The following is a 20,564-nucleotide window of genomic DNA, read 5'->3' on the forward strand; positions in this document are numbered from 1 at the left end:
GCACAACTGCCTGCCTATCCCGGTGCGGAAGCCGTGTGCTTGTTGTGTCTGAAGCGGCAGCGGGGGAGGCCCCCATGTGGCGCGTACACACGGCGCAGGCAGACACGAGGGTTGCCTGACCCTGCAAGTCTCACGGAGGAGGCGGGCGAGGGACCAAAGCTTGGGCGGGCAGGCGGGCCTCCCTCCTGGCTGGCAAGCGGGGCTTGGGTTGCTCGCTTCTCCTGAGGGGAGAGGGCGGCCGGCTGTTTTAAGTCAGCGAAGCCTCGGCCTCCTCGAAGGCGCCAACCTGGTTGACGCCGCCGCAGCCGCCGCCGCTGCCCTTAGTTCCGGATCAGCGTCGTTGGCAAGCCGAGCACGTCCTGGGAACCATGGCGGTGCCTGGCAGCTTTTTCCCATCCCTGCAGCTGCCTTGCTGGTGGCTGCACAGCTCGCACTCGGCGTGAGGAAGTGGGGATGCCCGGGGTTTATCTACTGACACGGAAGGAGATGCTGTTTATTCCGTGCTCCTTCCTCTGCGTCTTCAGGCGCCCGTGCCCATTGCAAAACTAAGACGCCGGCTACTCAGGCTCGGGGTTTAAAAGAAAAAGGGGAAAGCCTGGTAGAAAGGAAAGAGCGGTGCCGCATGAAGGCTGGCGCGAGTTAGATGCAACAGGATTTCACAGCTGGGTTGCGATAAGAAACATGTTTCCAGTTGCTTGTGGGGGACGGGGACGAAGTCAGTTGCCCAGATGGGATCATTCTTTGAGGGTATATATTGTTCAAGCACCCGTCATTCATCGTTATGTGTATTCGACAGCTACCCAGCACGTTTCAGTCCCATAATTCTTCGGGGGGGGGGATGGAATTGCTTGCCCTAATAATACTGCCCTAGAGGTTCAGAACAAAAGGTCAAATAGAAGTCTTGGTACATATCTTTATATGCTTAATCACTAGTGAACACCAGAGGCTGTAGTTAGATAAGATCCTTATAACAGCTTCGTTAAACTAAAGATAATTAAACACACCTAGTCTCTGAAGACCTTTCATTTGCTATCTTGTCTCTTGTGTGACATTAACTATTTTTCCTGACATTGGCCTTTTATTCTGTCTCTGTAAGGCTAGTTTTGCCTGCTGATTGATTGAACATTGCAGATCATTACTAGTGGGGGTAACATTAGAAAGACCACATAATAAAAAGATCTTTTTACTTATAAAACAAAAAAAAATTAAAACTACTTTTTTCTTAATGGCTGTTCTGAAGCTTCTCATTCACAGGGCAAAACCAGGCTGCCTTTTCCATATGTGAGGTAGTATGTATGCTTTGGATTATGTGTTGAGTCAGACACTAACTTGGGGAATGTCCTACTGAATAAAGTGGGCCTGAGATCTGAGCCTTGGTCATAGCTTGACCACCCACTAACCCAATGAAACCTGGAAATTTAATAGGAAGAATTGTCCCAGCTGTCTGAATGGACTGTAGTCTGTTTCTGCTTGTTCTATTGCTGTTAAACAGACAAAAATGCTAAACTAGTTTAGTAACTAAATACAAATAATATAAAGTAAAAGGTAGTTAGCTGAATAAGTCGCTGACATATAATGTATTAAGTACTTGGAAAATAACTGTACTAAACAGTGGTTAATGTTCCTTTGCTTCATATTTGAAGAATAATCCCTGTAAGTCTCATTAAATTCAATGGAATTTACTCCCAGATAATTGTATATCGATTGGCAACTTAGTTTTTGTCTAGAAATTCTAATAGCATAAAATAATATTTTTTGTATTGATACACCTAGCTGAAAATCCACCTGAAGTACATCTTTAGGCCTATATGTTATAATTAAATCATGTGGTTAGCGTTTTATGGAAAATTGAGGCAACTTAACGATGATCAAGTTTGGTTGGACCATACCATTAACATTCAAAGTAATTTCCTTCCAAGACATGTGTTATTTATTTTTGTTGATGGTTTTTTCCCCCTGCATCTCAAGGTGATGCACATACAGTAAAAACAGCTAAAATATTTTTTAAAACAGAGATTTCTGCAGGGTCACAATCGGACCCATGCCAGTCCCAAAACCTATCCCCGCCCCTGTGAGTCCACTCTCACAGGCTGTGTAGTAAATTGGCTTCTTCATGCTTAGATCCTTGATCTGAATATAAGTGGTGTGCTCTATATTCTGTGACTTGACTTGCAAATATCTGTTTTATGTTTATTGAAATATCTGCTAGTCATGATCGCTGTGTGCCAGCTCAAAAATCTGAATACTAGTTCCCAGGAAGCAGAATTGGGGGACGCAGATGGCGCTGTGGGTTAAACCACAGAGCCTAGGACCTGCCGATCGAAAGGTTGGCGGTTCGAATCCCTGTGGCGGGGTGAGCTCCCGTTGTTTGGTCCCAGCTCCTGCCTACCTAGCAGTTCGAAAGCACCCCTAGGTGCAAGTAGATAAATAGGGACCGCTTTCTAGCGGGAAGGTAAACGGCGTTTCCGTGTTCGGCGCTGGTGCTGGCTCGCCAGATGCAGCTTAGTCACGCTGGCCACGTGACCCAGAAGTGTCTCCGGACAGTGCTGGCTCCCGGCCTCTTGAGCGAAATGAGCGTGCAACCCTAGAGTCGGACACGACTGGCCCTGACGGGCAGGGGTACCTTTACCTTTACTGTCGTATTCAAGTCTTGTTTGCAGGTTTTCCGTAGGCATCTCATTTGACCACTGTGAAAACAGGATGCTGGACTAGGTCGGTCTTGGTCTGATCTTACAGGGCTCTTAGATTCTTACGCTCTGCGTGTTTATTATTACTTTCTTTCTAGAAAGCTTGTTGGTGTCTCTTGTATCTTCTTTCTCTTACATTAAGTATGTCAGCTTTTATTATGGATGGATATTTTGTATTATTATTACAGCCATATCTTGGTTCTCAAACAGAATGCATTCCGGGAGTCCGTTCGACTCCCGAAACCATTTGAAAACAAAAGCACAGCTTCCGATTGGCTGCAGGAGTGTCCTACAACCAATTGGAAGCTGTGCCAGATGTTCGGCTTCCAAAATCATTCAAAAACCGGAACACACACTCCCGGTTTTCGATCGTTCAGGAGCCGAAACGTACAAGTTCCAAGGCGTTCAGCAACCAAGGTACAACTGTATTGTACTATTAGTACAAGTCTGTCATGCCCTTTGGCTAGAATAAGAAACTTAAGAACTGCACTGAACTTTCTTTCTAACTAGGGAACTTTGATAGTCTGAATTGGGCTGATCATTGGAGGCAGGGGGTACAATTGTGTATGTACAGTATTGCTTAGTAGCAGAGAACATATAAGCATGTATTGTTAATAATTTACTGTGGGTGGGAGTATACCCCACTTCAATACAAGCCATCTTGACTTACTAGAACAAAGTAAAATCATAAGCACATCAAAAAAATTGCACCATCAAGAACAGCACCATAAAAGTTTTTTTAAGTGAATAAAGCATTCTCAATGCAACTGCTATAGCAGACAGATTGTGTTTTGGACAGCTTTGCCTTTGACCCTCAGGGCTTCACTGATGGAAGTGGATTGAAGGGTTGAATTGACTTGAAGCAATTCCACATTTTTGTAGTCACCAGCTACCACTGGATCTTCACCATGCATAAGATGAACTTAAAGTAAACAGTCATAGTTGGTGCTAATTCATAATTACCGTATTTTTCGCCCAATAAGACGCATTTTTCCCCTCCAAAAATGAAGGGGAAATGTGTGTGCGTCCTATGGGGCGAATGCAGGCTTTCGCTGAAGCCTGGAGAGCGAGAGGCGTAGGTGCGCACCGACGTCTCTCGCTCTCCAGGCTCCAGGAAGCTATCCGCAAGCCTTGCACGCCCGGAGGGAGTTCCCCCTCCGGAGGACGCCCAGTGCTTCGTGCAGGTGTCCGCTAGCCTTGCGCACCCGGGGGATCTCCCCCTGGGCGCGCAAGGCTTGCAGGCGGCAGCCTGCAGCTCGGAGCACGGGGCGCCCTCCAGAGGACGCCCTGTGCTCCACGCAGGTGTCCGCAAGCCTTACGCACCCGGGGATCTCCCCCGGGAGCCGAAGGCTTGTGGGCGGTAGCGCGGAGCACGGGGCACCCTTCGGAGGCCGCCCCGTGCTCCACGCTAGTGTCGGCAAGCCTTGCGCACCCGGGGGATCCCCCTCCCGTGAGCGCAAGGCTTGCGGGCGGCAGCACGGGGCACCCTTTGGAGGATGCCCTGTGCTCCACGCTGGTGTTGGCCAGCCTTGCGCACCCGGGGGATCTCCCCAGGCGCGCAAGGCTTGCGGGCGGCAGCACGGAGCACGGGGCGCCCTTCGGAGGACGCCCTGTGCTCCGCGCTGGTGTTGGCCAGCCTTGCGCACCCGGGGGATCCCCCCCGTGAGCGCAAGGCTTGCGGGTGGAAGCTGGGAGCACGGGGCGCCCTTCGGAGGCCACCCCGTGCTCCGCGCTGGTGTTGGCCAGCCTTGCGCACCCGGGGGATCTCCCCCCAGGAGCGCAAGGCTTGCGGGCGGAAGCCGGCAGCACGGGGCGCCCTTCGGAGGACGCCCCGTGCTCCGCGCTGGTGTTGGCCAGCCTTGCGCACCCGGGGGAACTCCCTCCCCCAAGAGCGCAAGGCTTGCGGGCGGAAGCCGGCAGCACGGGGCGCCCTTTGGAGGCCGCCCCGTGCTCCGCGCTGGTGTTGGCCAGCCTTGCGCACCCGGGGGATCTCCCCCCAGGAGCGCAAGGCTTGCGGGCGGAAGCCGGGAGCACGGGGCGCCCTTCGGAGGCCGCCCCGTGCTCCGCGCTGGTGTCGGCAAGTCTTGCGCACCCGGGGGATCTCCCCCCGGGAGCGCAAGGCTTGCGGGCGGAAGCCGGGAGCATGGGGCGCCCTTCGGAGGCCGCCCCGTGCTCTGCGCTGGTGTTGGCCAGCCTTGCGCACCCGGGGGATCTCCCCCCCCAGAGCGCAAGGCTTGCGGGCGGCAGCTGGCAGCGCGGAGCATGGGGCGCCCTTTGGAGGACGCCCCGTGCTCCGCGCTGGTGTCGGCAAGCCTTGCGCACCCGGGGGATCTCCCCCCGGGAGCGCAAGGCTTGCGGGCGGAAGCCGGGAGCATGGGGCGCCCTTCGGAGGCCGCCCCGTGCTCTGCGCTGGTGTTGGCCAGCCTTGCGCACCCGGGGGATCTCCCCCCCCCGAGCGCAAGGCTTGCGGGCGGCAGCTGGCAGCGCGCAGCACGGGGCGCCCTTCGGAGGACGCCCCGTGATCCGCGCTGGTCTTGGCAAGCCTTGCGCACCCGGGGGGCGCGTGGGGCGCCCTGAAACAGAGGGTTCCCCATGCTGCGGACTGTAGCCTGCCGCCCGACGCGCGGGGCGCCCTGAAGCAGAGCGCCCCTCGCGCCAGGCAGACATGGGCCAGCCCCACAAGCTCGGGGGACAGCGGGGAGGCGCAGCACCGCCATCCCACTGTTCCCCGACCTGGTTTGGGGGGGGGGAAATAAAGGAAATTTTTTTTCCCTTTATTTCCCCCCCCCCAAAAAAAATAGGTGCGTCCTATGGGACGGAGCGTCCTATGGGACGAAAAATACGATAAGCAGCATGTCTACATAATGCTTCATTGGTTTTAAAGCAAGCCAACTTCATACCATGAATTATGAAGCTAATTTGTTAAACTAATCAGAGTTCATTGTAAACCATGATCTCTGATCTTGAGACACAACAAGCTGAGCTTTAGGGAAAGCAAGACTTAACATAGTTGTTGCAGCTAAGAGAGGGATAGTGGAATTTGTGAGACTGAGGTTCAGTTGTATTCATTACAGGTTGTACATACCAAACCATGTTTAAACCATGGTGTGAAATCAGTCACTGTATTTTAAAGATGTTAACTGAACTCTTTGTTAGCTTTCTGTCTAGAGGAACTCAACACAGATCTGAGTTCTCCTTGTTAATTAATAAGCTGTCAGTATACATAATTATTCACTAAAATTGACACATCCATATACTGTAGTATGGAATGCTTGTAAAAGTTTCACTTGGAATCTCTGCAAGTTGACATAATTAGTCCTTTAATTTTTAGGGAGGAAAATTGTTTATAATGGATACTTCTGTTAAGAAATGCTCATGTCTCTGGAAATCATATTTTCACATTTTGCTTCCATATCCAAAAGCAAACTCTGACTCAGCAACTTTTCAAGCACAGAATCTGTGCTGTATCTTGGGTGTCATCCCAGCCCCTTATGTGGATACCCTATGTGTGATTGCTATGCCTTTTTTTCATGGCCAGATCATCTGTGCTTTGCATGGTTACTTGTCTCAGGCTTTTCACACCATGAATTTCTAGTGCAGTTTTGTATTTAACAACTTGTGGGTTGCCATGGGTGACAAGGAATTCTGTACAGGTGAATGAGTGAGCTGGAGGAGAAGTAATAGTTCACTCCATCCATTCTGGCTGTAGAGGAAAGGAAGCCCCTGCCTTTGTGGCCAACACAACACAACACAACCAACACAACATAGCAGGCTTGTGGAAGAAAGACCTGGGTTGGACTGCATTCTGTTAAATAAATTTAGTCAGTGTTTGAAACTCCCATTGTTCTAGGTGCATTTTGCGGCAGGGAGACTGGAGAAGCTACTTTCTTAAGAATATTAGGGGAGTTGGCAGGGGAAAGACTAGACCCTGTGAAAAATGAACATAATATTTTCGCTGCAGTTCATTCATTTTCAGCTTTGTATTCTTGTTATAGAAAAGCACGCTTAGACATTCCGTTGTTGTGCCCATAACCTAGGCCTAAGGTGCCATTTAGCTCTTAGCTTTCATATCTCAGTTTCTAACACTGCATTTAGTTCCCATAGAAATAAAGAGGACCTACACTGATAAAGACTTACATTGATTTCATTGATAAGTACAGCTAAGTTAGCCTGGGTATAATCCAATATATGGTATAAAATTAAAGCACAGAATTTGAATTTGCTTTTTATAAATAGCCCCACACTACAATTTAAATTTCTGTTTAAGAAACAGTGCAGAAGAGTTAATGGTGGCAGTTTCCACCTGTTCTTTTAAAGAGTGCAAACACTCAATGGATACTGTTTCTACTCCTCCTTTTAAAGAGCATAACCTATGTGACTTCAAAGGTTGAAATAACATTATACTGATACACATGGGGATTTTTTTAACCCCTTGATTATCTTTGTGGTAGTCCCAAACACCATATGTCTTGTGTATCTGTTAGATTAATCTTCACAGAATTGTGCGGGAGTGGCTACACAAGTGGAACTAATTGACATAAGATTCTCCCGAATAGGAGGTCCTAGAGAAGGTGCTCTCCATTTCCACACAAAGCAAATGGTTGCAGAATGCATTGCAAAATGTAGGATAGCTTATAACCATTCTACTGAATGGCACTTTCAAAACACCAAAAGAATGCTATACCAATAATATGAAGATGAAAACACTAACCCAAAAAGGCATCTGCAGAAGACAGTGACTATACCTTATAGTTTGTGTGTACACACTCTGAATATGGGGTAGCAGTGCCTAAATAAATTTTGAAGATAAATGTGTGGCTTCCTACTTGAGAAAATGGGATAGGAATATGACCAATCAATGTAGAAAGTAAAATAAGTTCATATTTGTGCTGCTTGTACTTGGGTAGTAAAATATCAAAAATAAGGCAGCAGATTCAGAGGTGTTTCCCAATGTGTAACTGTTCAGAGCCCATCTGCTTCTGCAATTGCTTTCTAAAAATGAACTGTCTGTAAGAATAGAGCCACGAAAGCATGCCTGTTTGGCTGAAGAACTGTAGACACTTCCAAATCTCAACGTTGAAGATGAGTATTCTGTGCTTTGTATTTTGTTTGAAGACTTTAGAAGCTCTTTTCCCCCAAGAGAGCTAGGAAGGGATAAAGGTAGTCAGGCTAGGATGAAGGAGATCGTTTCAAATCCCTTTGGTCTCACCTGCTCCTCAGGCAGGTTTATTCAAAGGAGTTGAATAAATAAGAATTGTGCATACTTTGAATTGTGCTTCAAATTATTGATGGCATCCACCACTAAAGAATTCAGCCTAAGAATAACAAAACACTATACTTGTTATCTAGAATGCAGAATAGCAAAATGATGGTCCTGGGATGGAACAGGGGTCTCCAGTACATCATGTATTGTAAAGTAACAAAGAATGCTATTGTGTTCTTAATTTATGTCTATGCTACTCAAATTACCTTTCAGGATTGGGGGTGTAATATCAGGCAGGTTGTGGCAGGACTGATGCAATTACTTCCTTGTTTGGATCCCCTGGAGGAAATAATAATTGACCATTTTCCAACTTGTTATCAGAAGGCATGATGTTTGATTTACAGTGAAGTGTTAAGAAGATGAGGTAACTTTCACCCACTAGACTACTGCTGAGTAGTGTATCTGGAATCCTGAGACAGGGTACTTACCAGACGTACTTACCCCCCCCAAAAAAAAATGTTTAACTTGCCTTAGTGAGTATTCTACTGCCCTCTGGCAATGCAGTGGTCCCTGGGCATGCTTCAACCTTGGAGCTTGAGGAGGGGAGCAGATATTGTCTCTACACCTGAGCTGAGCTTTAGACGTGCTCAGTGCAACTCTAGGCACAATCCCCTTCCTAAACCCATGTTGGAAAGAAACCTGAGATCCATTTTGGTTCAGTCTTTCTGAAGTGGTTGGAGTACTTCAGAAGTGCAGAGCCAATGCAAACACAAGCCTCCCTGTCTGGCTTCAAGTTGCAGAGGGTGTCTGAGGCTTGTTTCCACACAGTGCAGTTTGAAGAACAATGTGTCAACCCACCCCTCTCTTTCCAAACGTAGTGTTGTGGGGAGGAGCAATGGGTTGTTTTTAAATTTCCAAGGTGCAGTGTGTGAGGTCAGGAGGGAGGGAACAGCAATGTCCTGGCAACCATGCATTTTGAGTCGGCTGTCCAAAATGTATGGATTCCTACCTTTTGTTGTGCTTTCTGACTGTTGGGGTGTGTGCTAATGCTCTTCTCTCCAAAGTTCTCCATCACTGAGTTCCCACTTTTGTGCTCTTGTGTTCTAAAGATATGGAGCTAAAGCTGGCATGGCTAGCTTCTTTTGGCCCAAGAACCACATTGACAGTCATCCTTCAGAGGGCAACATGCCAGTGGTGGTGTGGCCAATATACACACACAATGCAACAAGCGCATACACTCACTAGACATGCAGTCGTGCAGCACTCTCCCTCTCTTGTGTCACACACCACACATACATGCAGTCGAACACTATACATAAGCTGTCACAGATGCAGAAGCAGACATACAGATAACACACACGCATGCAGCCAGACTTTCATTCAACATCTGCAGCTCTCTGGAAACGCTGCTTTTTTTCTTTGACACTCAGCATTCTGTGCAAAGTAAATGGCAGCATTTTAACCTACTTCAGTGCTAGGCTGGAGGAAAACCCGCCTTTTACTCCGAAACAGCAGACAGAGGGCTTATCTCTGATATCCTCACTGTGGTTCTTAGCACTGCAATGAGGCTACATCATTTTAGCTCAGTAATAGGCCCTGATTCAGCAAGCCAAGCCACAGGAAGTTGTCTGCCAGTGTCCAGGCACCATCTCCTAATCTCAAGAGGGGGGGGGAAATCCCTCTGACATTGCATCTAGTTTGTCCTAAATGTCACAATGTCAACTGCTATTTTGGTTTGTACAGCTAGGTGAGAGGTTATTTGAAAGATTGGGCCAGAATATAGGCAAATGACACCTAGGGTTCAAGATATACTTAAGTTGTGCGATATTAGGTTAAAGATTTCTAAAGTGTTTGCATACGTGAATTTATATTTTGTGGTAAGAGAATGGATACATCAGGTGTGCTGTTTAAAGTCTTCCCAGTGTAAATATTTGTAGCTCCTACACCTCAATTTGAAATTATATAATAGTAATACTGACAATATTTGTATGTTTTTTTTCTCCTTAAATAGCTTCACTATGAAGGAAGGTGGATGGAGAAAAAGAGCCAGTGACAGAGATGGCTGGGGAGGATGGGTATGTTCGAATCTAAAATTATAAACATAACATTTTAGAGTGTTAGCTTGCTTTTTACTAGTGTTTATAGGTAGCTTTAACATAACTATTTTATTTCTATAATAATAGCCATACCGTTTTCATCTCTGACTTATGCAAAGAGTAATGGATGTTTAGATAATACTATCCAGTTCATATGGGACACTGGCTAGAAAAATTGCCTATGATATATTTTGTTTCTTGTGCTTATTCAGAACATTCAGGTTTTTGTAGGTGCTTAGTAGTGAGTTGGCTGTGATTTTAACCCTGCTAAGGATTATTAGCTACATTATATTTGTATTATTATGTAATACAATATATTATAATACATAGTATATTATTATAGTATATTGTAATACATATATTGCAATATATCTATTACATACATGTATTAAATGTATATTTTATTTTACACTCCCTTGAGATCCAATGTTGAAAAGTGGTATTAAAATATTCTAATAATAAAATAAATAAACAATGTTTATGTGGTTATTCCATTAAAAAGTTTTCCACAACTGTATATTCAAGTCAAAACCAAACTGATATTAAATAGTTTTAAAGGCTAGCAAACCTTTTGACCCATTTCCATAGTTAGACACAAAAAAGTTGAATGTATCTCTATCTAAAGTCTGTTTTATTTATATTCCAGGGAGGATATATGCCTGCCAAAGTCCAGAAACTGGAGGATCAGTTCCGTTCAGAGGCAGCTATGCAACACCAAAAAGATGGAACTTCATCTGGTATCTTTAATGGAGTTGCCATCTATGTCAATGGCTTTACAGGTGATAGTTTTCATTCTTTCAAAATATTCATTCAAATGCCTTTTAAGAAAAATTGGGATGAGGCAAAGTTGATGAAGGAGCTATACTGTGTGGAAGTCACAAAGCAATTTATGTATCATTCTCCTTCTGGCCATAACTTTCTGTAGTCTTGTTTTTGAGGGGAGCTGTCTAGACTGCTTTTGGCCTGGTGAAGCTCCCCTAGCAAACTAAAAATGCTTCAAAATACACAAGGTAATACTTTATGGGGATTTCACAAGAAGCATTTCTAATGCAAGATTTAAATGAGTAATTGAAGTGTTTAATTTTTCTAAAATTAGTATTATACAGCCACTTCCCCCCCACCCCCGGTATTCTGTATGTAGGCTGCTTTGTCCTCCACTAGGGCTGGAAACCTTAGGCTGCAATCCTATTCTAACTTTCCTGGGAGTAAGAAGTGGAACTTACTTCTGAGTAGATGTGTGATTAGGATTGCTGTTGCTGTTTGATGAAAGGTTGGCTGTACTGGTTTTAGATCTTAATTTTACGTTACCGTGTTAAGACACTAAAGAACATTGTGATCCTCTCTGAGACTGTTTTTGCAATGAAGGGCAGAATATAAATTCTGAAATTATTTAATTTATTTAACATTAAGTACTTACCCATGTATTTTCATAAATCTGTTACAGATCCATCAGCTGATGAACTGAGGCGGCTAATGATGTTGCATGGAGGACAGTATCATGTATACTATTCTAGATCCAAAACAACACACATTATTGCAACAAATCTTCCAAATGCCAAAATAAAAGAACTCAAAGGGGAAAAAATAGTCCGACCAGAATGGATAATAGATAGGTAAATATTATTGGAGAATTATATCCAGGCTTGATAACACTGTTTAAGTTAAGGATAGGAAACTAGGAGCCCTACAGGTGCCATTGGATTCCAGCTTAAATCAGCCCTGACTGTTGGCTTTGCTGGCTGAGGTTTATGAGAGTTGGAATCTACCAACATATGGAGGACTACAAGTTTAAGTGTTCCAAATGTGAACAAATTTGAAAAGACAAAACAATACTGCATTCTGAAATATTATTTAATGTGTGTTAAATGTTTTTAAAAATGTGATTATCCTATAAATCTATGATGGATGGATCAAATTTTGTGGGAATTGAGTGCAAAATACTGAAGCGGCAGACTGTTGAGTGCTTAGCAAATAAATTTCTGACTAAAATAAGGCTACAGTAATGGTTTTGATTAATAAAATTACAAGCAACAGGATGTTTGATTAAAGTGAATGTTATAAATTTAAAGAAAAAATTCTTTCTGATAAGCACTCAGTGTGCAACTAACTATTCTGTTTTAATGATGTATTGTTAATTCAGGGCTGGAGATAAAAAGCAAAATCAAACACTATTTTATCTTACTGGGCATATAGTTATGTATTTATTTATAAAAAAAGGTTTAAAAGAATGGAAATATAAATAATAGCTTTAATGAAAACTTAGAATCTCTCATAATACAGTCATACCTCGGGTTACAGATGCTTCAGGTTGCGCGTTTTCGGGTTGCGCACCATGCCGAACCTGGAAATACTGGAACGGGTTACTTCCAGGTCTCGGCGCATGCACAGAAGCACCGAATTGCGACCCGCGTATGCGCAGACATGGCGCTGCGGGTTGCGAATGTGCCTCCCACACGGATCACGTTCGCAACCCGAGCGTCCACTGTATTAGGATTTATAAATCATGAAGTAAATTATTCTTATTTATACCTTGTTGTACCTTACATGTGTTCAACTTTATTGCATTATTTTGTATTCTTTAGATAGTAGCAATTATTTTACTGACATGTCATTTGAATTTTACTGAACATATTGGGAAAACAAATGATCTGCACTTGAGACTATCCCCATTGTAACAGCTAAGATTACGCTACTCCCTTAGAAACCTGGTCACATAAGTGCTAACAAGTTATGTTCTTTTAATTGGGTAATGTGATCTTACTGTAGTTTTCTTAATTGCAGCATATATTGGCTTTTGAACCATTGCCAAACTTCTTGTTAGTGTACAGATTGAAGCTGGATGGGAAATACACCATCAAGAATTAAGTTTCAGTATTGCTATGATTTGGCAGTGCATTTCCCTAGACCATGCATGATTATATTCCTTTTCTGCATAACAGGGACTTGGCTGCGTTTATCACATCATAAACCCTCAGAGAATACTCTAGCATTGCAGGTGGGAATTGTGGAAGAAGCTGCATTCAACTCCACAACCCCAAATATAAGTGTTGATCAAACAGTAATATTTCACTTAAATAATTATATACAATTATAAGAACTGAAGTAACTGACAGAGTAACAGAGGTGCATGCCAATGGTAGGCAGAGTGAGAGGGGGAAATCACATGGGACTAAAGTGCGTGAAGCAACAGATGTGAGCTTTAACTTTGTACAATAGGCTATATTTCAATTGTGCAGTGGCTGCAGGCTTGTGTCCTGCTTCCAAGCGATCAAAGAGGCGTTATAACGGCTCAGGGACCTATTCCAGTCAGGCAAAAAGTACCTGAGGGCACAAACCAGAGCCAGTGAAGAACATGACCTGGAAAAATCTTGCGGGCTGGATATGGAGACTAGAAGGCCACATTTGGCTCCCAGACCTGAGGGTTCCCAACATTGCCTTAAATGTGTAAAACCTTTCCAGTTTAATAAGTTTTGTTTTCTGTATAAAATAATGGGACAATGAAGTGTCTAGAAATAAGACAATCAAGCTAGTAAAGTAGAAATATACAAGTGCAATCAACAGCTTCTCTGCTCAACGTTAAATACATTAATGAAAGTAAGTGCTGGGGGGTATACCCCCCTACTTTAAGAACAAGATAAAAATTACAGAATTTGTTATGACTTCTCTGATCAATTAAACTCTCATCTTCTTTACAGCATAAAGGCTGGGCGTCTCCTTTCATACATTCCATATCAGCTTTATACAAAACAGTCAATTTTTCAAAAAGGCCTCTGTTTTAATACCATATGCAAACCTGAAGAACCTATTGCAGGTCCTAGCAATATCTCTGTGGAGTTCAACAGGGTGTAAGTAATTATCTTGAATTACAAATTTAGATTATGTTAGATGATCATCTCGGATCATTCATGTTAATGCTGTTTATGCAGCTCTTAGAAGATCTCTAGGCATATTTCAAACTACTCTTTAAAACTTAGTGGACTAAGTTTATGAAACAATTCTGTCAACTTGTTATTAAAACCAGTGTGTGTATGGGGGGAGGTTCAAAGTACAGTAGAGGGGAAGAGTTTAGTGGTAAATGTTTTTAATTGATATTTTTTCCTAATTTCTGTATTATACCACCTTTTTTTTTAGAAATTGTCTAGTAAAGAAGTATGAAGTAGAGAATGAAATCAAAGCCAATGGAACATGTAAATTGAACATGGAAGATGAGACTGAAGATGCCGGAGTCTTGGATTTGGAGCAAGCCTTTTCTGCTAGCAAGCATAATGGAATTCATCATAGAGACAGCATTTCCATTTTCAATGGACACACTCATAGTTCCAACAGTGCCTTAAAGACACAGGATAGCTTGGTGCACTCTGGCAACAATGTTGCAAGCAGACTGTCTTCAGCTCCTGTGCAGGAGGAGGAAAGGAGAGACTTTAGAGACTGCTCTATGCAGCATTTTCAGCAAAGCAACAAAAACACTGAACTTTTACGAATTTCGCATAGGACTATGATTAACTCACCTTGTTCATCTTTGCACAGTAATATTAAAAGAAACGGTGCTCATCACTCTACAGTTCAGGGGCCTTCAAGCACAAAAAGCACCACAGTACCTTCTCCTAGTAAGGTAGATTCACCTCTGTCCAAACCTCCTAACTGCAGTTTCATTTCCGACTTTTACTCTCGTTCAAGATTGCATCATATAGCTACTTGGAAGAGTGAATTTACAGATTTTGTCAATACACTGCAGAAACAGAACAATGCTATCTTCCCAGGAAGAGAAAAGTTTAAAAAACTGAAAGCAGGGCAATCTATAATTAACAAAACTGACTCGGGTAGGTACTTTTTAAAAAGCCATTCACTCTTGTTATTAACTTAAATGGGTTATGTTTTGACATTGAAATTTCTGTGTAAGCTAGTGATGGGCAGTATGGACCTCCAAGATAATTTGATGAGACTATAAAGTTCAGCATTCCAGTTGTGCTACAGTTAAGGTTGGTTGCTTATGAGCAGTCTCAGGATTGTGGGAACTGGAGTACATGGCATGCCAAAAGGTATTAGCTGCTCTTTTTCCGACTTAGTCACAACATTATTTGTTGCCTGCATTTCACTGTTAATGCACAGTGTATGTATCAAATTCACTTGGGGTGGGGGGTGGCTAAGGGCTCATCCAGACATCCTTTGTGTTGTGCTTTTCGAGGCAGAGGTCCACACTTTAAAAGTCTTATGTCTGAGTAGTTTTGTTTGTTTTGATCCCATTGCTTTCACCTGGAAAGCCTGTGTTTTATAGCTGAATTGGAGCAAACGGCAATTCACATCATTTCCTCCGATTCAATGGTAAAATGCAGATTTTACTGGGGGAAATGCCAGGACAGAAAACCCCAAAACACTCCGATATGGAGCTTTAAAGCCCGGAGCTGTGGCTAGAAACACAGGACAAAGGAAATCTGGGTGAGCCCTTAGTAGAGCTTCTTTATAAATCTGCTGTTTGGAATGTTAGGCTTTGTAGGGAATACCATGTTATACTGTGGTGTTGGAGGATAAAATATATATCATTAGGTTTCTAATTTGAAAATGACATCTCACTGTATTCACACTTCTGTTGCAATACAAATGATTAAGAATGTGTATAAACTGTCTACTATTATTGCTACTCTTTTGGCCAGTATTGGAAATGTGCACTGTCCTTAGTAAGAGTTAGGAAAATGGACAACTAGGCAGGGTGCTGGTAGCTTTTAGCCCATGATTGCTGGCATGTGCTGTGGTGGCATATTTAATTACATTGAGAAAGAAGAGCAATAATGTTAATCAGTTCTTTCAGATTTGGTCTGAAAATGTCAAGAGCTAGGAAAAGTCGGTAGTATAGATCAGTAGTTACAAAGTTATTGTAGCCAAGTATTTGAGTAGATGTGTACAACAAACTCCCAAAATTGTATTGATTGTAGTGAAGAACAATATATGCAACAATGAAATGGTACCTTTGGAAACTTTTAAAACTGGGGACTACATAGCATTCTACATGTTTTAAGGACGGTTAAATGGTTGCAAACAAAGAGTGGGGTGGTAAATTCTAGATTAATAGGAGCATAATAGGAATAAAAAAATTGTTCAGTGTGGTTTAAACTTTCCATTTGCCTACCATTATACTAGATTATACAGCTACCTTGAGCTCAACCAAGCATCAAAGCTGTATAATGCATGTGGATATGGACTGCTTCTTTGTATCAGTGGGTATCCGAGATAGACCTGATCTAAAAGGTTAGTATTCATTCCTCTTTGCACTTTGCAGCTTTTTATATACCAGGTGGAAATGTACTGTTAAATGCACACCTGTTGGCATGAGTAAACTTTTAAACAGAAAACCTACATATTGGTGGTACTGTACTTGCAAATATCTCTAGATTTGTCATTCATTTATCTGCATCCATGGAACACAGTGAAGAGTTCTCTTTTCCTCCTAGCAGTTAAAGAAGAGATCACATGTCTGTAGTGCTGGGGTTGCCAATGCAGAGCCTGTGGTGGTAGTGGTTGTCTTGATTCCAGCAAAACCTTTAAACCTCCCATCCCCTCTTCTCTCTCCATCATGAAGCAGTGAGAGTGTGTGCCTTTGTGTCCCCATAAAAGTACATAGAACTGGAGGAGGAAGTTGTAAGAGTGATGTTCTTTCCCACTTCATCTTTCAGCTATGTATGCTTTTCAGGATTGGTACCTGAGCAGTTGAATAAGAAGTGGAGTGACTGAAAAGATAAGGAGGAGAAGCTATCAGAGGGTTTGAGGGAAAGAAAAAGGAGCAGCTAGGAGGAGACAGGGAGAGGGAAAGTGGTGTGCTGCTTTTGAGAGAGAAAATGGAAAAGAAATTAAGAAAGAGAAGGCACATACATTTAATTGCACACACATGCAAAATCGGATCCAGTAAAAAACATCCTCCTGAAATTGAATGATCATTTCACAGGTTTCCCTCCCCCAACTACTGTCAAATCAGATTACATCTGTCTTTATTGACTGAACCAAAAAGTTGTGGATTCAGCGCTGTTCAGCACTGCCATAGCACAAAAATGTGTGTCCTAACTTCTACAGACCACTCTCAAAATCACTATCTTGTGTGTAGAACTTGTGTTACTAAGTATTTTGCAGTAGTGCTCATAGATCTCTTACAAAAAGTTCAGTGCAATTTGACTTACAACTGTATTATGTTTCACAGGCAAACCGGTTGCTGTTACGAGTAACAGAGGATCAGGAAAATCATTGCTTCGTCCTGGTGCAAATCCCCAGCTGGAATGGCAATATTATCAGAATAAATTATTGAATGGCAAAGCAGGTACAAAAGTGCAATTTGTTGAATTGCAAAATAAATAAATATCATAGGATCGTCACTTGTAACAATCCAAAGTTAGTTCTGTAGTGCTGTGGTGGTATCTTGCTAGTTAAAATAACTTTATATAAATTTAGCTGAAAATACCTGGCATTGCCTGGAAATTCCGAGAAACCAAAAACAGAGGTGAATATATGGATAGTGTAATTTGTTAACTTTAGGGCTCTGCACAGCTCCAACCTAACCCAGGGAACACCTGACCCTGATCTGGTCCTGATATTTAATTAGGGTTTTAATAAACCCTATACAGTCAAGAAAGGGATGAGGGAAAGAGACTCTGTGTATTCTTTCTCTCTCCTTATGTCTGCGCTGCAGAGAGCAGGAGAGTTCAGGCCTACTGGGTACAATACTGCTTTACTAATGCATTCCCTGAGTGAAATGTGCTAATGAAGGAGACCCCTGCAGCCAGCAGGACTGCTTCTTTGGTATGCAATTCCTGCAGTGTGGCCATGTACCAGGCCTGTTTTGCCTCCCCATTCTGCCATTCCCCCCCCCCCACATTATAGCCCGCTGTCAGTGTTGTCTTTGTGTGGTTTGGGTCCTAGCTGATCCCCCCTGCTGCCACCACCACCTACAATGTCACCACCTCCTAGTGACCTGCCAGTGGTTGCTGCAGTTTAGGAAGCAGCTTCCTAAGCTTGACTCACCTTGCCCAGATTTATTCCTTCATCAGCCGTTGCCATCTCCACTGGAGCCATAACCAGTGATGAGAGGCTGGCTGACCCCCCCCCCCCCCACTGGCCCAACATTCAGGGAAGTAGCCACTTATTCTGTCCTTCTGCTCCCAGTTCCTGGAGCTTGGTCTCCGCTTCCTGCCGTCCAAACCTTTGTAGTCTCAGCCATTCCCTTTTCAATCCTCTTGGCATTTGCTTCCCCAGCATGCTCCCTGCGTGTAACATGTTGGCAAAGCAGACCACTGTAACTAGGAAGTTTGTACCCCCCATCATCTTGTTTCAAATAATGTCCAGCATCCAAACATAGACCAAAAATAGCTCCTCCACTTTGGGAACCGTCATGCCAAATTTGGGTGGCAATATTTCAAGAGGCATCTGAATGCGTAGAGAACAGACAGGTAGACAAACCATTTTCCAAAATATATAATAGATGGGGCAAAAAAAATTGGAATTCTATGTACAGTTTGGATTGTCCCATCTAAACAAAGAATGTATTACAACTGGCAAAGGAGCAGCGAAAATGAACAAAGGAATGTGACCAATGCAAACGGAACTTTTTAGTTTTAAGACTGCAGTGGGCAAAAGGGAAGAAAAACTTTAATGGTGTGAAGGGATAGAAAGGTTTTTCTCCCTCGTTATATTAGGACTCGGGTCACCCAGTGAAATAGACTGACAGTAGATCTAGCACAGGCAAGTACTTAACTTTATAAATTTATTTATGGACATTGTTGGCCAAAGATATTGTGATAGTTAACAGAGGATTAGATGAATTCCTGCATGATGGGTCTGCCTTTGGCTTTTAACTAGGACAGATAAATGTTTCTAGGCAGAATACCAGGTTTTAGGGGCAAATGGTTGGCGATAGTTGTAGTCTTCCATGCCCTGCTTTGTGGGCTTGCTGAAAGAATGGGGCTGACTATGTTGAAAACAGGATCCTGGATTAGATGGAACCTTGATATGATCTAGCATGGCTGCTATTATTTTTCCGAGCCACGTTGTCCGAATACTGTTTTTCCTCCTCCTCTTTTGTTGGCTCATACTTCTATGATCCCAAGGAAGCCACAATTTTCCCTAAACATTTAGAAAGGCTTGAGCAGTTTGTTTTTAACTTGGGGCCCCCTTGCCCCTCCTGACTGAATTGTTAAAAAGAGCTGTAGCAGGGCTACGTAGGAAGCAAAATATGGACTTGCAGGTGCTGCTGCCGCCTTGTCCCTTTCCCTCTTTTTCAGATTGGTCTCCTTATGAACCTAGAGGCATTATGCATAGAGAAAGAAAGGAGGGGGGTGGGGTAGCTGTAGCCCTGGGGCTTTGCTTACCTCTGAAACGCCTTAGAAAATATAAATAAGAAGGACTCGACTGCTGCCTAGTAAGGTCAAGGAACAAAAAAGTTACATTGAGTTTTGTTTTTAATGGGTGTTTGTGCATATGTGTTAGGCATTTTTGTTTGGAGAGTGTTTTGCCTGCTTTTTGATGTCTGCTTCTTGTTTTAGTGTGTGTATGTGATTACTGATCTTTTTCTTTGTTTGGAAGGGATATACGTAGCTGGGGTGTACGTTGTGCCTGTGGATATTTGTTTGTGTTATGCAGTTTTGCTCTGAACACCACTAGCTTTCCTGCTGTGAAGTTGATATTTTTCTTCTTCTTTTTTTGTAAATAAATTTTATTGGTTTTACAATTTCAACTTCAACAATTATTTTCCATCAAGTAAAATTAAAGATACAAAATATCCAACATAAAAAATAAAAAGTGAAATAAAAGTAAAGAGAAGCAAAGAAAGAGAAAGAAGAAAAGAAAAAACGAAAAAAAAGATCTTTTCAGATGTTCTCTTTAACCTCCTGACTTCATTTCCTTTCCTGGTTCATTGAATATATACATTTTCTGCATAATTTACATAAACCTCTTTTCTTCTTATTGTTTTATCCTAAATGCATGCCATAAAATTTTGCTATTTCAATTCAAATTTCCTTCGATAAATTTTATCTCAGCTTAACTACTTGCAAATGTTTAGTCAAAGCCTGCTAATGTTTCTACTTGTTTACAATATTTTTATACATATACAATAAATGCTTCCCATTCTTTTTTAAATTTCTCATTGTCATTGTCTTTGAGCTTTCCCGTAAGTTTTGCCATTTCTGCATAGTCCATCATTTTCATTTGCCATTCTTCTGTTGTTGGTATCTTGTCTTCCTTCCACCCTTGAGATGTGTAGGATCTGGGCTGCTGCTGTTGCATACATAAACAGTTTCTGAAGTTGATATTTTTTCTGGTGATCATGCCAGTTTCTCAGATTTCCAAATTTAGCCCCAGCAGAAAATGGTTGAGGGTGCCTGATTTAAGTGGACTGTAATCCTTTAGTCAAGAATAGATATTGTTAGATATGGTTTCCTGAATTTTGTTTTGCAATGTTGCTTTATTCCTAGATTGTCTTGTTCAGTGCAAGACATCTAAGATCTTCCAGTTCTTTAATACATTGAAAGGTACTTTTAAAAAGCCCTGATTCTAAAGTATCATGTAGCTTAGCTGTTTTAATAGTGCATTGGTAGTGCA

At 42.8% G+C, this 20,564-nt stretch overlaps 1 protein-coding gene across 3 annotated transcripts in view; it reads left to right on the plus strand.

The window, feature by feature from the left end:
* REV1 (REV1 DNA directed polymerase) overlaps positions 1 to 20,564 on the plus strand; it is a 43,086-nt gene that overhangs the window by 1,562 nt on the left and 20,960 nt on the right. For all 3 annotated transcript variants that reach the window (XM_083735431.1, XM_083735430.1, XM_083735432.1), the window contains exons 2-8: positions 9,902 to 9,965; positions 10,633 to 10,765; positions 11,431 to 11,599; positions 13,682 to 13,831; positions 14,118 to 14,806; positions 16,122 to 16,229; positions 17,173 to 17,289. In XM_083735431.1, the coding sequence (XP_083591557.1) occupies positions 9,909 to 9,965; positions 10,633 to 10,765; positions 11,431 to 11,599; positions 13,682 to 13,831; positions 14,118 to 14,806; positions 16,122 to 16,229; positions 17,173 to 17,289 (1,423 nt within the window). In that variant the 5' untranslated portion in view covers positions 9,902 to 9,908. The remainder of the gene's footprint in view (positions 1 to 9,901; positions 9,966 to 10,632; positions 10,766 to 11,430; positions 11,600 to 13,681; positions 13,832 to 14,117; positions 14,807 to 16,121; positions 16,230 to 17,172; positions 17,290 to 20,564) is intronic.

The sequence above is a fragment of the Podarcis gaigeae genome (assembly GCF_964106915.1).
Source record: "Podarcis gaigeae genome assembly, chromosome: 4".
Taxonomy (NCBI): Eukaryota; Metazoa; Chordata; class Lepidosauria; order Squamata; family Lacertidae; genus Podarcis; species Podarcis gaigeae.